This window comes from Saccostrea echinata, unplaced genomic scaffold, assembly GCF_033153115.1.
Source record: "Saccostrea echinata isolate AGI-Se365-2 ecotype Australia unplaced genomic scaffold, CSIRO_AGI_Sech_v1 ptg000047l, whole genome shotgun sequence".
NCBI lineage: Eukaryota > Metazoa > Mollusca > Bivalvia > Ostreida > Ostreidae > Saccostrea > Saccostrea echinata.
The window spans coordinates 14,735,011-14,753,611 of NW_026889796.1; the positions used below are offsets into that span (position 1 = coordinate 14,735,011).

Consider the following 18,601-nt stretch of genomic DNA (forward strand, 5'->3'; position numbering starts at 1 on the left):
TTTCTCTCTTCTCATTTTTTATGTACAAGTAAAAAAATATGTATTATGTACAGGGTGATTACAAATCTACATTAAATTAAAAGTCCACCGATGAAAATGTTTCTTCTGATTTTTTCCCCAAGAATCAATTTCTTATGACTAGGAATAATTGAAATCACTTCAAAAAATACAAATAAGTGTCACTTAAGTGCATTTTTAGTGTCTTAAATATGTTAGCAATTTTCATTTTTTCAAAAGCTATGACGGCGTACCTTTGTCGTTCGTTTCTTATAAGTATCTCTTTTGTCGGACTAGCAAGACAATTGTGTAAACCTGCTTTAATGTCACATATTTACAATGATAATTATATGAGAATGAATATTAAAATATTATCAATTGTAAATCTTGAATCCTAATCGTGCTTGAATGGGGTTGTTTCCTTTGAGTCACAAAGGTAAAGTTTCTGTTTGAATTTAATTTTTCGGGAAAAAAAAAACAGCAGTTAACTGATTTTGTAATTTTGTACTTTGTTTAAAATGTTTAAAAAAATATATTTTTACATAGTATGAAGAACCGATGAATTTTTAAATGCTAATGAAAAATGTTTACAGTTAAGTATAATTTTTGAAAACTTTAGAATCATATTGTAATCAGCAGGGTCTTAATTAGTCATATTAAAATGGAAGCATCATCAGGTTGTGTAGATTCAAGTTTTTTTTGTTTTGATTTTTTTTTGTATTTTTTCAAATTAAGGCATCATCTGGTGGGGCCAAAATCATAGATCAAAGTTTAATATGCTAATATATTGAAAAAAAAAAAAATTAAAATCCTCTTCTGAAGTAAAGCAGAATCATAATTTGTATTATTAATACAAGCATCCTCAGATAGCGCATATGCAGATTTGTTCAAAATAGGTCCGCGAGAAAAGCTTGAGGCCGCTATGTACTCATTATAGAAATAAAAACATACACACATATACAAGATTTCCGAGTTTTTAGAACAACTCGGATGGAAAGTATCAGTAATCAAGATTGAAATCTGTAATGATTTATCAAAGTGCACCCCACTGCAGTACTAAAAGAATGAGAATTTTAATAGAATTGTGTTTGCGTGTTTTTCTTGTACATTTGACTAAATGCTATGGTAACTTTGATGTGACCTCCGAAAAAATAATAGCTCTGCAGAAAATTCACTTAAAACATAATTTTTTGAGCTCTATAGAAAATGATTCAAGATCAGCATAGCAGAAAACACGACTCTGAATTATTGGCCAACCTATCAGTGCCGATACGGTGACCTTTAATGTAAATTGGCTTAGAAAATAATTGGATATACAAGTCTTACCCCTCCTTTCCTCCCCTGAATTTCTTGATAGCTATCAAAGAAGACTTACATATTATCTACTGAAATTCAGACATAAATTGTTTAATAAAAATAACAGTTTTTCTGTTCAAGAAGTAAAACGAGACCCCCTTTCTATGAATTTCTTTTTAGGATATAAGATATAATTTTTAGAGTTTCACTTGGATACGACATGAAGTTGGTCATGTGATCAAAACCTAGAAGCCAGGGCATTATATACTACTAGAGATTGTTCTTTCTGACGTATCCGTACAAGTATCCGTATCCGCATATGTATCGAGGTGAGAGAGGCATCTCGATCCCGATGTCTAAACTATTTACTATAATTTCCATCGTTATTTGTTTGGTTTTAAAGAAACCCCATTCATATAATAATAGCATATGGTATTTTTTCTAATAAAAAATGTATTAACCTGCTTTAAACGTCTTTCATTTCGCTGGAAAATTTTTAAAAAATAGATAATGAAATTAAATAAATTTGTATTTGTTTTCATTATATTGTTTAAAACTTTGATTGCAATTTTGTTTAAAAACATTTATCGGGATCCCCCTCTCTCCCTCTTAACATCAGGACATTTTATTGATTGATTCTGTAATTAATATTAGATGACATAAAAGTTAACCCCACCCCCCACCCCCCACTCACACACACACACACACTAAAATGCAAAAGACGTTGATATCCACACAATCAACAAAACCTTGTAGCCGTTTTCTAAAGAGAAATTGCTTCCAGACCCTTACCAGTATATGCTTAAAAATGTCAGTTTACCCCCCCCCCCCCCCCCCGGGAACACACACAAATTTCATAGCGTCTGTTGACTTTCTTCATTCTTTTTTCAATGAACTATTTGACAAATACCTGTATGTCTTCCCTTCCCCTCCCCAGTTGAAATTGCTACTTTCGTGCCTATTCTCATACGGCTTGATTTTGCTTTATATTTTGTCCTTTCAGCAGTATTAACTTGAGAAGACTTCATTGCGACAAAAAATAGGTAATGAAATGAAAATGCAATAGTTAAATTTGATTTTTCTTTTAGTTCTCTTGTTGTCGTACATGCGTATTATATATAATTCATGGTTTGATATAGAAACTGTTTCATAATATGGTATTCATTATCTTAACTCTCTTTTTGTAAGAAAAAAAAGAACATTAGGCTAAAAAATTCCAAAACAATAGGTTTATCTATTTATTCTATGCTACCTTGTCCATCTAGCTGGTTTTTATTTATTTATTCATTTTTTTAATTTTATTTATTTATTTATGCATTTTGGCCCAGATCGGGACAAGTGTGAGTAAATTCAACAAGCAGTTTATAGAATTGAAGAGAATCGAAGAGGCTGCTTCAACGTAGCAGAGAAATAAAAAAAAACACAGAATAAAGGATAAAATTTATACAAAACATTTAATTGATAAAATATCAGCATTTTTTCTTTAAAGAGTTTTGATCCCGCTTGTACACAAAGAATTACAGTAGTCTAAATTTCAATAAATAAATCATTAAGTAAACTTTAGACAACATGTATATAAAGTAATGTATAAGACATAAATAAAAAATTTTCTCCGTTTATCTCTCCTTTTATCGACAATTGTTAATTCATCCGCGATAAAAATGCGTGTAATTGCATTACTTTTGGAAATGGTAGTCCTTTCTCAAGCTCTCTGGAATTTCGGATACGCTATCACCTAACAATTTAGGAAATTTAGAGTCTTCAAACCATCCCAATTGCCAGCTTTCCAAAGCTTTTCTGGAGAACTATGTCCATCATATATAATCAAATGATATACAGAATGTTAATAATGATAAAAAAGAAAATGAGGATGGAAATTTTCAGTGCCCCCCCCCCCCCACACACACAAACATTCACACAGAGTATGCAGTATGGTCAAATTAATCTTTCACAGTTAATGTATCCGTAATTATTTTTGTGGAAAAGAGGAACTCAAAACTTAATATCCATACCCCCCCCCCCCACACACACACACACAAACATACATACCCAGTAATAGGTTTTTTTTTTTGGAGTTTTATTAATTTCTACACATTTTTATTGTCAAAGTTTTGCTAAGGTGACTTGTCATTTTTTGGTTTCTTTTTGGTTTCTCCCTGCCTCGGCCCAGCTTCCCCCTTCTCCACTTTGTTAATCAATTTTAAGTGTCTGCTTGATGTATACAAACTTATACTCATCTAGAATGTTTGATCTCTGACACCTCGTACAGTTAAACTTTGTTAACTCAAATCCTTGGATATATCGAAGTTTTAATTGGTCCAATCAAGTTGCAAGAGATAAAGAGCGTTGACTGTATGCATTATGGGGAATATGTCTTGTACTGGTAAAGGTTACTTCGAGAATGAAACAATAATATATCCTGATATTGTGTGTGTGTGTGTGTATGAGAGAGAGAGAGAGAGAGAGAGAGAGAGAGAGAGAGAGAGAGAAGGGGGAAGTCCCTTTTTAACCTTTTTTTAATTTTTAAACAATTTAATAAAAATATACATACTTTTTTACTAATTTCATTTTTTTTTAAAAATCCTTCCATAAAATGATAGGTGTGAACAGCAACTTGATACGTTTTATTAGAAATATTACTATATATCTTATTTTCCAATGAATGAGGTTAAAATCAAACAAGAAACGATGGAAATGGTACCCACGGTTAAATCATCGGGATCGAGATGCCTCTCATACCTCGATACATATACGGATACGGATACGTATACGGATACGTCAGAAAGAACAATCTCTACTAGTAGTAGATTTGATCAACTGCAACTGCAACTTCAGGTAAATGATCAACTTCATTTCGCATCCCAATGAAACTGCAAAAAATTATATTTCTTTTCTTCTACATATATTTCTATTTTGATTTGTGTTGTAAAGAAAATCTTCAGATGGGTTAAGTAATTAAGATATGTATAGAAGGCAAGATGATTTCTACACTTTATACAGACAAATTTACGTGTTCGAATGAAAAAAACCCCACCTTTCAGCACGTTTTCAATTTTCGCCAATTGCAAGTGCTGAAGGAGTTCATTAATTATGGGAAGACATACTATTGGGTTCATTCTAAAATTTCAAACATCTGGTATAATACGGCTTAGTGTATTATAAGCTTTTCTGAATGAATTGTGAAAACTTATTCCGAAAAGTTTATCTTGTGCAAAAATGGAAATTCATTAGTTAACCAATTCGTAAAAGATCTTAATTTATCTGTAATTTTAATTTGGAATTCTAATAAATTAAAATGAACAATTAAAATAATTCAACATTGAAACATTAAGTAAACACATACACACACACACACAAAACACTTTTAATAAACTGTCATTTTCAATGAAAAAATGAAGAAAGTCAAGTATTCCATTGTAGAAAAAGAAAATGTATCAATATTGCTTACAGTCTCTCAGAAAACGGTTTTTCTTATTTTCTTGACTTTTTCTTTAAAATGATATTAAATTCAATACAGGTATTTGGGTTATTTTCAACATGATTTCAAGTTGAATAACATGAAAATGCTTCATTTTCTACATTATTCTATCATAGCCGTTAGGTAAGGGAAAAAATTAAGCTTACATCAATTATGACATCATTATGGATCTAGCACTAAATTCATTGCTAGATCTTGACCTATATGCATGTACGATCCATGTTTCGTCACAGTACTGATCTTCCAAATGTCTACTGCGGTTGCATTCCGTCCGCAAGAGAGTCTGATCAAGTGATCGACTTATGGTATGTCACTCGTCAGCCAGTTCAGTCAGAATCTTTAAGTTCAAAACTATGTATTACAATTCAATTTTTATAACATATTTTATTTAAACAATGCATATCATACCACATTCAATTTAAAAACTGCTCACAAAATCCTGAAGAAATAAGATTTATGGGGAAACTATTTCTTGTGGTGGAAGAATATTTCGAAGAAAATTCTTCAAATGTGGTCAATTTAACTTTCAATATATATTCGAACTTTAGCCCTACATATTTTAGCTCAGAGAATTTTTTCCGTTATCATTATTATTATACTGGGAATGAAATATAGGTTTCAATTTATATTATTTTTAAAACAAATTTACACATTCACTCAACAGACTTTACAAATAAATAAAAATATATTGAAGAAATGAAGATAAAATTTACATTTTTTTCTTGAAAATAGGATATTTTTCCCAATATCTCAAAATTTATATCACTGGCCCCAACGTTTTCTTTCATTACTTTAAAGTACACGAAACTTGCAACCGATCAGCACTAAAGTCATAAAAGTTTGATACAAGAAAATATTTTATTGCAGGGGACCAAAGGGGGGGGGGCGCCCCCACCTTTTTTCTGAGTATAGAATTTTGCTATAGTTAATTTTCCTATAGGCGCTGGTTGCAACCCCCCCCCCCCCTCCACCCACACTTTTGTTGATGTTGTAAGGTCGAGGCCTGGCAAATTCCAGGATTTGGATAGTAAATTAGCTGTTTTTTTTTTGCTTGACAGATAATTTTGTAAAGTTGCCCCCCCCCCCATTTGATCAAGTTAGTTTTTTTTTTTGGCTTGTCAAATTTTTTGCGGGGAGTTGACCCCCACCCACTTTTGAAACTGTTGCTACGGGCCTGTATTAATACCCCAAATATTATACTTTGTAGTGCAAAAAGGTCATACAATATTTTATGCGCATTAATTTGCAGGATTTGTTCAATGATAAAAAATATTATTCAAACTACTTTACGTAAAATCAGATAAATTTTGTTGCCATGGTTACACCTGGTAAAATATGATGAAGGTTAAAGTGATTAACCTAAGAGTTACAATTTAAGTGCACAAAGGTCAAGTTAATTGTACTGTTGCTCCGTAAGATGCACACTAACCCCCAGTTTTCTTTTCTATATGAGTACTTACCTATAATGAACTTCTCAAAAATCCTTGATATAACTAATTTCACGATTGACATACCTTAAGGAAACACATTGGCAAATGTAAATAAAAAACCATCTCACAGTTTAAATTTATATTTGTTATTTATAATGATACTGTTCAGTTTTTGTCGCCATAATCTCTAAATTCAAAGGCGCCAATTCGTTACAATGTCAAAAGGCTGATTTTCTTTCTTTTTTTTCTCTCGAAGGAAATATAAAAACTAAGTAATGATTATCATTGCGTACTATCACTGGATATAATGTTGATAATGGCACGTACAATACATTAAGCAATGCGCCATGATTGCATTGAGTGGCAGCACTACACGTTTTTATTCCCACAACACTAAAGTTATGTGATGCGTGTCAAGCATGAACATAAAGAAATATAATTACGCATAAAAATCCAACAATTGTAAGCAGGAAAAATCAGCATCACTGTGACACATCCAATATTCATTCCATCTGTTTATACTGAACATATCTGATACGTGGATATTCAGAAGTAAGCAAAGAAAATGAGACAAAATGTTTCTATTAACAAACCAGATTCACAAAAATAGCGTTCCATTTTTCGTATTTTTATCAGTCATTTTGATTTACAGGTCTGGGGGAAAAACCAACGATTAATTTTATCAAAATCACAGTGGATATATAGTATAAGTTAAAAAACATCTTAAGTAGAATGTACAGATGTTGGATTACAATTCAATTAAATGTAAATGGCTCTTTCTCCAAACAGTATTCAAAATACATGTTTTAAAATTATTGCCAAACTAAAATACATTGAATTCATTGTTCTAAACTTGTGTAAAAAGTTAATTTACGAATGTAAGTAGATATTCGAAATTAAATAAATAAAAAGAGAATTTTTTGTAACTATAAATTAAATAATATTCTTTGAAGAAGTTGAGAAAGAATTCTAGTTAATTAAAATGCACTGGGGGCCATGTCAACATTGTCAAAATCCCGCCTAAAATACATGTATCACATCACCATATTTAACCGTATTTACTATCTGTAATCTTTATCAAGTTACATTAAAATGAAAAAGAACGTTCATCTAAAAAAGATTAAGACATTGACAGTCAGTTTTCAGACTTGTGAGCTCAGTTCATTTTAACCTATTGTTCATAAAAATAGTAGAGATACGGTTTTACAGTAGAGTTGATGTATCCCAACCAAGTCACAATTAACAATGATGTCCGAGAGATTTCAACGTCGGAGGGATTGTTCAGGATAAGAACAAGGAAAAACGGTGTAAAACACACAATAAAAAAAAACTCTGTAGAAGTTTTAATGTTTAGTAACTCTAGTTTCCGATCTTTGCTGATTATGATCAAGAAAAAGTCCTTCGTTTGCCGCCAAGTGACACAGCTGCTGGCTTCTTGTTCGAACTCTCAGATAGATGTTAATGCTGCCACTGATATTCAGCATCAGAGGAAGATAAAATACTAACACTGATCCAATTAACGATGCCGACCCCTCCACACTAAGATTGTAATGTGGACGGCAAATGGTTTTGTTAGCATTCATGTAAAGTACAAACACTGAATTCGAAAATGCTATGAACCAGCAAAGAAATACCATGCATGTAACCAGTCTTCTATTCATTATTTGGAAATATTTCAAAGGTTTACTAACAGCTACAAATCGGTCAATGTTCATACACGTGAAATGTAAAATTGAGGAGGTTGAAAACATTATGTCTAATGCAAAAAATATTTTAACAGTTAAATCATTTTTTAAAAAGGCATCGTCGCTGAAGTTATGAATAATTGAGACTGGCATAACTAATATACCTATGAATAAGTCAGCTAAAGCCAAGGAAATTACAAAAACTTTGATTTTTCTGTCAAACTGTCTTCTCCTCGCCACTTTGAAAACCAGAAAAAGGTTTCCAAAAATAGTAACTGCAGCAACGGAGAATGGTAAAGTTATTCACAAAACTCTTCTTATATCATTTGGAATAATAGCCTCTTCATTGTCACAATTTGTCACTGAAGCATTCAGCTTGTTTTTGTCCATCTCAATTTCGTTCAGAAAAGCTTGCAATGAAGGTCTGCTGATCTACAGTTTAAATTGCACACAATGCAAATTGAAAAGTCGTTATTGTAAATTTAGAAATAATATAAAGATTGAAACACGGTTTTTCTATGTAAGATAATAAATATGTATAAATATACGTTGCCTGTTCATTGTAGCAGGTTTGCTAATAGTGAAGCCCTACTTATGCTTTTCAAGTTCTGTTTTGTTAAGAATATTGTAAGCAGAGAGGAGTAACGTACGAATATATGTCAATTTCTGCTGACGCAATGAGAACCATTTTCTCATTACGTGAAATTTGGGTAATTGACTAGATATTATACTGCACTAACTTATTCGTATTCTACATGATAAATCTTTTTATACTTCAAATTCTGATTAGATTAAAAGATTTCAAGGAAACTGTGTCTTTGAGTTCTGCCATATTTTGTAACAAAACAGAAACAAAATACTGTGTATTTTTATTGCAGAGGAATTTTTAATTTAGGGAAAATATTTAATTTAATAAATACATTTGTATCAAAAAAATATTTACAGTTATATACATCAGAATACTAAACAAAATTTTAGTTACATGGGTGCTATCTGTTCTTTATAATTCTCGTGTTTGTTGTCAGAACTGCATTTTCTTCTTGTATGTCAACCTCCCTCCTCACCAAATCTTACAGATATGACCCAACATTTAAATAAATCGACGACATTTTATCAATTAACAATTGTCACTTTCTTTTAAGGAATGGATTTAATAGCTACCCAATTTATACGGTATAAACTGGGTTTGGGCAGCTTACGCTTTATAAACTGCGAAGCGGTTTTTAAAAAAGCGTAAACTGTTCCAATCCAGTTTACATCGTATAAATTGGGTAGCCATTAAATTCATACCTTTTGATTTAATTTTCATCCATTTAATGAGAATATAAGATGATTACTTTTAAAAATGACTTCAAATTGTGCAAAAATTTAAATGTAACGTCAGGCGGATCGATACGTTTCTGAGGCAAGTCATTGTGACGTGAGCAAAACAGTTTATAGATATAAAGTAATTTTTTTTATCCAATCAAATGGCGCGGTTCGTTATCTTCACTTTTTCAAATTATGGTCGTTTACAATCTTATTTATATTGACCCCTTTGAAGTTCATGTTATGCATATACTAGTAATTAAAACTTTCACCTTCCACTTTATCCTACATGATATTAACACATGCCAGAGAGTCTTCGTCAAATGAACGCATCAAGTTCACTCATACATAGAAATGATGTCCTCCTTCACTTTATATTAGGGATGGCAACGGTTAGCCGGTTAAGAGACTAATTGGTCGAAAAGATCGCAGCCGGTTACAATTTTCATTACAGGTTAATCGATACTTTTTGTACTAATATATATATATATATATATATATATATATATATATATATATATATATATATATATATATATATATATATATATATATATATATATATATATATACATAACCGCTCGGCTATCTAGGCAGTGTTATGTAATGTTAGTTTAAGAGTTGTTGTAAAACATGCTTTATAAGTAACGATATCCCTGTTTTAGTTTCGTGTTAAAAACAAGAACTCATTTTCTACTCAGCGTTGTTTTACACGGTGATTGTTTCAAATCATTGCGAATCTTGACGATTTAATCAGCAAAATGCCACCTCCACCATCGACATCAATGGGATATTTCAAAAGAGATAGAGAGAGGGACGGCAAAATTTTAAACACAGAAAAATCTCTTTGACTGGTGACGAGATTTTGGTGCAATTCATTATACCAGTGAAGTATCCTGCGATTCCCGAACATCTGAGTTACGAGGTAGTGGTTGATGAAATCATTTCTTAAGAATAAGAATTATATCAATAGTGCAGAAACGAAAGCAATGTGAGTGTCTCTAAAAATATGGCCTGACTCTGATAGCAGTAATTTTGAAATAAATGTTCATTTTCTATTTTGATTAAAAAGTAAAATATTCTGATTATAACTGTTTGATATATATTTTAGAAAATGCTTTTTTAAGATATAATTTGAGTAGCTCGTTCAAATAAAGTTTATACTTTCTGAATAAGAATACTAAAGCTGTAGCCTTCCACTAATATAACCCTCAATTATATACATGTATAACAGTAAAAACTTTGTGAAAGTAGCAATGAAAAATGGGAAAGAAAAAATTATTCAAAACAAACTTTATACTAGTCGTGATTTTAATCTATAGATAAAAATAAAGGTAATTGCACAAATTAAGCATAATCATCAAATATCACTCCATTTTATATAGGATTGGAATATTATTTTGACATTTCATAAAAGTATTTAAAATGTGCATGTTCTGTGTAAAAATCAGAAACGTTTGCCAGTACAAATAAATCTTTGATTCATGAACTGTACTACAAGGTTATGAAATTAAATAGCTTAACAGAAATCTAAAGGAGATAAAAGCAACATTGATATCAGAATATATTCATCGATCCTGCAGACTTTGTCATAAGTATAAGGAATCCAGAGAGATGCCAAAGAGTGATTTTGATTTATCTGAGATAGGGTTTTGGCTCAGTATATTTCATTTTTTCCCTCTCATTTTCAAAATTACATTATTTTTTTTTCATAATTGGAAAGTATTTTCATATATAACTTGATTTACATACATATTCTGGTACATGTATTTTCTATAGTTTACTTCATAACTGTAATTCAGAATTCTATTTCGTGAACCTACTTTAGAAATAATTATGCAATAAATATTTTTAAGCGATAACGAAATAGTTGCAATTTGAAATAACTGTCCTTTAATTCTTTGGATTTTCAACCTTTGCACCCAACCTCTCTCTTTAAGCAATAAAGAAATAAATAGATATGAAATGAGAATCACGCATAGATTTTATATCCGTACATATTCCATATTCATTAAGAAAATTGGGATTATACATTAATGGAGTAAGAATGTAATGTATGACATTAACTTAGAAGAAAGATTGATTAACCACGTCACAATTAACAATGTATGAGAGAGAGATTGTATAAGGTAAGAACAAGTGAAAATGGTGTTATAGCTCTGCAGAATAATTATGGTTTTAGTATTTCTAATTTCCCTACTTTGATGTTTAAATTAAACAAAACTGTTATAGCTCGTCTTTAGTTGAGAGTTGATAACCATAACATGTATCTCTGGATATTAATATTGATGCTGGCACATACTCGTACATTAGACATATGCGAACAAAAATAAACAAGACTGATTTAATTACCAAACGCTGATCACTCCAGACTTCATTGTCATGTAGAAGTAACAAACGTTTTGCTAGCTTTTAAGCAGAGAAAACTTACTGAATGTATATACACTGTGTGCATGCTATATATGAACCAGTAAAGTGATAGTATGCACATTGTCATTTCAGTCATTATTTGGAAATATTTTAAAGGTTAACTTACAGCAAGAACACGATCATTGCTCATGAAAGTGAAATGCAAAATTGAAGAGGTTGTAATGTCATGTCCATTTATTTGTCACAAAAGTCATGAATACTAGTACATGTACATGTAATTAAAAATATCATCATTAGTATACTTTATCACTTGGGGTCCGTGTTTTATGCCCTGTTCACAAATGTGTACTGTTTAAAAGATTTTTGAGATCGAACAATGTTTGTTATCTTCACCTTTTTCATCATACATAAGTAAGCTTGGGCGAAGGGAACAAAATCCTTAATTTTTCTTTCAAACTGACCTCCTCTGGCCACATGAAATCAAAAAAAGGTTTCCAAACAATAAAACATTAGAAACTGCAAAAACGCAGAATTTCAATGTTATATACACCTTTCTTGTAAAATTCATAGAAATAGCGTCTTTGCATTAATATTTTTTATCAACGGGTTTAGTAGCCTTTTCTTTAATATCTGACCTTAAATCATCAGCTTTGCTGATATGTTAAAGATAGCTAATCAATAATAACTTAACATAGAATAATTTATTTTGATGAATTATAAAATTACAAAACATTGATCTTTGAGATGAAATATCTGACTATAATTATGACAAATTGTAAATGTCTGGTCTATGAAAATAATAAGATTATATATAGTAAAATATAATAATAAATACATGTATATATATGAAGTTAATGATAACTCCCTTTATTATCTTTTATAAAAAAAAAAAAACACACAGTCGTAAGAAGTTCAGAATATTTCTCCCATCACTCAGGAGAGTCTCCGTGGCTAGTTGACAAGAACCAGTGCAGTTTTGTTGGGAAGTAGTTAAATACAAAAGTGGGATTGAGCTGATTTTGTGAAAACCTCTGAGAGGAGAAAAGTGATACAACATCATCTGAGAAAGTACGGTTTCTGATTTACATGGAAGTAACGAAGTCCTTGCCCTTTACCACTACAGAGCAATGGGCTGCACAAATTTACTCTAATGATCCTGACTTTTTATAGCATCTGAATGATATATGAGATTATGAACCTCACTTAACTTAACAACTTTTCAATGTTAGAAAATTGTCTGTTTTTGCTACTGATACTGTCATTGGTCTTTGGAATCTTGAATCCCTGTAGCAAGCATATAAGGCCGAAAGGTTAAGCCATGCAATTAAACAATTGGTTCTTAATATAATTTGCAACTTTCAATGACTTTGACCTCAACCTTTGGATCCTGAAATCAATAAGTTTCTTGTAATTGTATCGCTAACCTGGCCCCAAGTTTGGGAGTTGAAAGTCAAATTATATATTGAGCATTTTGTATCCCTACGATGTTAATCCCACTGTGGGACGTGGAGAACGGTCCTTCAGATGAGACCGTATAAACCGAGGTCCCGTGTCGCAGTAGGTGCTGGCACGAAAAAGATCCCTCACTGCTCAATGACCGTAAGTGCCGAGTATAGGAGAAAATTTTCAGCTCTCCACCGGCAAATGGTGGCGTCTCCATATGAGTGAAAAATTCTCGAGAGGGACGTTAAACAACATACAAACAAAAAACAAACGATGTTAAGGAGTCATAACTACTTTGATAATATTGACTTTAGTGAAAATTTTAAGCCATGCCATTAAAAGCAGATGCTTCTTTTTTCTGAACATTTATTTATAGCAAGTATGAAATTTTGTTTATGCATTAGTTATGCTTATATTTATCTTTAATATTTTTATAATTAAATGAAAAGGCAACTTAGGTTACCCAGAACATCTGTATCATAAAACTGGTTTATTACGAACACGGATATAGCGAATTTACGGATATAACGAGGTTAAAAATAACGAAATCTTTTTAACGCCTTTTCAAAGAACTCAAAATTTAAATTATTGAGCTGACATTATTTTTTGCAAGTATTTATATTTGAAATTCAATCCAAAACGTTAGTTTCCCAAGGCAAGTTTTGTATGTAATACTTCCCACAATGTATCTATAAGTCATACTTGAAGGAAAACGTCTATATTGCGATTTTGCTATATATGCTCTAACGGATATAACGAATTACAGATATAGCGAAGTAATTTCGCAGGTCCTCTGGACTTTGCTAAAACCGAGTTTTACTGTAGTCTGTTTGAAAGTTTATGCTGTACAATCACACCGCCTTCACTGTCTTAGTTATTTTACCTTTATCTTTTTGTTTCAAATCAAGTTACATTTTGATTCACTTACAACTTTGTGTCTGGTATAGAAGACATGACAGGCAATTGCACGATTGGTCAGTTACTAACATTCCCCTTTTTTGCAAGGGGCTCATTAGGGTGTATTTTTGTAACAAAGTGTTGTCAAACTTGGTTTACGTTTCCTCCTATTATTGTTTAATTAACTATAAAGTGAAAAAAGGGGATAAAATCAGGTTAAGCTTCTATATTCTTATTCCTTTAGCATATTTCGAAGGTATTGCGTAAAACATTCCACAGAAATGTACAATGTTGATAAAATGGCGAAAACATACTTGCCTCACAGCACAGTAAGTATAAAAGTCATAGAGTACTCCAGTTAACGTGTTTTAATTAATCACCTATGTAGAAAGTATATAATACAGCATGTAGTGTATAAAAGCATATCATATTGACATTATGACAACCCTCATTTTTCTTTGACCTTTTTTCATCTACCAAAAGCTAAATGCCAAAAAAGGAATTCTTATTGTTGACTGAGTTTAATATTATCAGATAACAGTTAGTTATAGAGTTTTATGAAGAGACTTACTTTTATTTACATTTTAAAGGGACCAATTCCAAATATGAAAAATATGAAATGGGATGTTTGTTCAAAAAGCAAATTCATTAACATTCAATTAGTATTTTATTTTCGTTAAACTGGCAACTGTAAAGCTTTAAGCCTAATAATAAAATATTTTCAAATATTAGGATAACTTAACATCGTGTATTTAAAATAAGAGCTTGCTGTGGTGCGCTAATGAGAGAATTTTTTAGATCTATTTATGCATTTTCCAGCTGATCATTCTCTAAAGTTAAAATTCTGTTTGAAAAAATTCATTTAAGAAATGAATTTAATTTTTGAGAATTCATGAGGACATGAACTACGACGCTTCAAGCGTCTTCCCTTTTATCTCTTTTGTTACTTTTAAATGGTCCAGGATTTGCGATAAAGCTGTGTTCCTTTACTTTAATTTTTCTGATTTCGTCCCTGAATGTATGAATAAGTCCTTTTTAGAAAAAAATATTTTTTGGAATTTAAACATGTTTTTTAAAAAGAGTGGTACATGTAGTCATTATTGTATTGATATATATCAAATTTGCACCCCCATATTATCCGGTGCTTTCTTCTGTCTGTATCATCTCATTTCTTTTGCCATGGTGTTAATTTTCCCTAAAATGTAATATCGTAAAGCTTAAATAAATTACTTGTATATGATTTTCTGTATTCAAAATTTTATGAAATCCATATTTTGTTACTAAGATTGGAAAGGGAGCTTAATCTGATTTATAGTGCTTATGATTTCTGCATTATGGGTGCAAAATTAAAATATACCTTATAAGTGTGTTTTTGATGTTTTTTTCTGGCGCAGCCATCAATTTTGAAAACTTATTAGAAAGCCTGTTTTGAAGCTGCTTTTGACTACATTCAAGATACATTTTCCTTGCGTCGTCTGGAAGCAGATGGTTGTTCTCCTTCAAACTAAGAATTATCTTAGCCCAGGAACATGGATGGACTTGATAGGAACGAAGCATCATCAGCACTTCATCGTCAGACAATTTTATATGTTTTTTTCTTCCTCTGGGCGATTGTAATCATATTATCATCTATAATAAATTAAGAAAAAATGAATTTAATCATACTTTTGTATTTATGTGCTCTTTTATTTTGAAAACGAATGAATACAATTTTATTTATAAATATAGTTTAAGTAAGCACGTGACAAAGTTTAGAAAGTGCCTCGTTTTCTTAAACGGGGTTCTTGGTAAGTACTCGGTCTAACAGCTGTATAAAACTGATGAAAACAACGACTGGATAGTAAAACATGCGCTGCGAGTGATCAGCTGATTTAAATACACAATGTGAAGAAATGAATTTCGTAACATGAGTAAACACAGTCCGATTTATTCTTACGTCTCTTTCACGGATACAGCTTTCCATCATTGCTTAAAATATACAGTTCTGTATTGTTATACTTTGCTTCATGTTATGTAGTCAAAACATTTGTTAAAAAGTACTATTATCCTAAGGTGTACATAAGCTACGCCCTGTAGGTAACATTACATAGCAAGAGTTGCAATACCTGACGACGGGTAATAATTCAAAAATTGTTAACTGCTCAGAATGTTTGGTTGAACGTGACATTTCCCTTTAAATGCATTCTAAATACATTCAGTTTAACAAATATATATATATATATATATATATATATATATATATATATATATATATATATATATATATATATATATATATATATATATATATATATATTACATGTTTTAAAGGTAAAAATTTGTTATCCCGCGAAAACCATTCTTAACCAATGGCGTACAGTTTTGCTTATTTGCATACGAAACGCTCATCGAAAAAGTTTTCTGTATCATTTTTGTACTGTAGACTTCAAAGTAAAATAACTGAAGCTAGTAGCCATTAACAGCAGCCACTAAGCCCGTAGAAGCTGGCAGCCAATAAGGAAATTCATCAAAGAACTGAGAGTACTCTGACGCAATACTGTTTAATACCTCATTTTCGACAATTTGTAATTAAGAATAAGACAATTAATGCAACACTTAATTATTTGATAATCCAAACACTTGGAGGCAGTTAAGCTCACCTGCATAAGGGAAATTATGAAGTTTCAAAACAAACAAACAAACAAAAAAGAAAATGTCACCATTTTGACCGCTTAAGAACAAACCAACATCTTAAATAGGTTAAATACTCCCGGGAGAATCCTTTTTAAGCTCTTTTACGGGTCCCAGGAACATAATGGTGCCAAAAGGCTAACCTAAATTTGCTTACTCCTAATATTTACATTGATAAGGGTTTGAAGGTAATTAAATCTATTTTTAGTTATTATCCTTAAAGTGTGCTTCGAATAATTACTGGCACAAGATAAAGGGTCCACAGGGCTATTATATACGGCCATAAAAATTAGGCTGAAGTGGTACCACCAAGTGGTGTCAAGGGCGGGTTACATATTTCTAGCAGCTATTATACCTCTTATCTTAGAAGTGTGCTTGAAATCATTACTGTGACAAGATTTCTAGGACTATCATTTCCCGCAATCGGTATGAGGCTAGGACTACAAAGTGGTGCAAACGGTAGGGAACATATTTCAATCATTTATTTTTCAACCATCATTGACCACTAGAACAAACTAACACTAAACTGGTAAAAAGTTAAGGGCTTTAGGGAGCATCCCTTGTCAACTTTTTGACAGGTTCCAATGACGAGAAAAGGCCAGTTAGCTAACCTGAACTTTGTTGTTTTTCACTTAGTGTATAAATGTACTGGTTAAAGGTCGGCTATTATACCCCTTATCTTTGAAGTGTGCTTCAAATCATTACTGGGGCTAAGTAGAGGACCCCTAGGACTATCATTTCCCGCTATCAGAACTGGGCTGTAGTGGTACCACCAAGTGGTGCCAAGGGTGGGGGACGTATTTCAAGCATTCAGTTTGAAAGCACCTTTGGCAACTAGAACAGACTAACACTAGTGAAAGGTTAAGGACCTTAGGGAGAAACACTTGCCAGTTTTATGAAGTGGAAGAAAAAGGGCCAATTAGCTAACCTGAACTTTGTTGATTTCCACATTGATAAACGATTGATTGATTGATTATTGTTGTTTTACGCCGAGTCGGCAATATTTAAGCCATATTTCGGCGGTTATTGGTAAACGAGTTAAAGGTCAGCTATTACACACATTATCTTTGATCATTAAATGATATCTGGAGACAAATAAGCATTTCGAATAACACCTTAGTTTACCCTAGTTATTTACATTTTTTATTTTCTAAAGAAAATGAAAGTTTATTTGTTAATAATGTTTTTGCAATGAATTTCCTTTCACATTCTTCAGTTCTTTTATTCCTACGATATTTTTTCATTTGAAAAGTAAAAATTTGCTGTATATTCATACATTAGATACAAATTTACATTACTGGTATCATTTCCTGTAAAACAGTTGTAGAGTAAAGTTTCGATGTAAACTTAAGCAGTATGTACTAAAGTAACAATAGTTAACTATAGTGAACAATAGTCTATTTTTGCTATGATAGTGGCACCACAAAACGGTTCCTATGGTCGTTGGTGGTGCTTTTGGCCGGACCATATATTTCTATATCATTCATGGCCACCGGTACCAGAACACATCAACACTGAGTAAGCCCAGATTACCTTAGACCTTTTCAGGTTTTGGAAAGGTCTGTGGCCAGTTACCTCACCCAAACTTTTGTCATATTTGCATTGCATAACCGCTGGGGAAAATGTTGGTTCCTTTCATGAATTGTTAAAAAGTCCATCAAACAATTACTGGTACATAGTAAAAGAGCAAAATCAGTATACTAAATGTCTCATTCTTCAAATATATTTCGTTAACAATAAAGACTGTGTACTATTAAATACATATATCCATGTTGATAAGATAAAAATCAATTGATCCTCACATCTATATCAATTATTGTTGTTGTTTCAATTGTGTTTTATTGAAAGAACAACCACTATTGAAATAATCATTTCAAATTGTGAACGTTATTTCAAAAGTAGTTGACATCCGTTCTAGGTTTTGAAATGCATTCTCAACCACTATTGAAATACTTATTTTATAAGTGGTTGCAACAATGCACAATTTAAGAAATGGCTGTCGGCGTAAATATTTGCGAGTATAAAAA

General features: G+C 31.6%; 1 protein-coding gene across 1 annotated transcript; it reads right to left on the reverse strand.

Moving 5' to 3' along the window:
* Window positions 1–7,544: 7,544 nt before the first annotated feature.
* Window positions 7,545–11,858, reverse strand: LOC133202521 (alpha-2B adrenergic receptor-like). Its single transcript, XM_061338358.1, has 3 exons — window positions 11,831–11,858; window positions 8,051–8,161; window positions 7,545–7,957 (listed from the first exon to the last, which is right to left on the reverse strand). Exons 1-3 carry the CDS (start codon window positions 11,856–11,858, stop codon window positions 7,545–7,547), a joined length of 552 nt encoding a protein of 183 aa, XP_061194342.1.
* Window positions 11,859–18,601: the final 6,743 nt, after the last annotated feature.

Excerpts from the sequence above, each read along its gene's own strand:
- LOC133202521 (XM_061338358.1), bottom strand. The coding sequence starts at position 11,858 with ATGATGATATTTTTAATTACATGTACAT. Across the intron at positions 8,162-11,830 it reads ATTTTTAATTACATGTACAT|TTACTATTTTTGGAAACCTT; the intron begins GTACTAGTATTC and ends CCGTTGCTGCAG. Across the intron at positions 7,958-8,050 it reads TTTAGCTGACTTATTCATAG|ACATAATGTTTTCAACCTCC; the intron begins GTATATTAGTTA and ends TTTTTGCATTAG.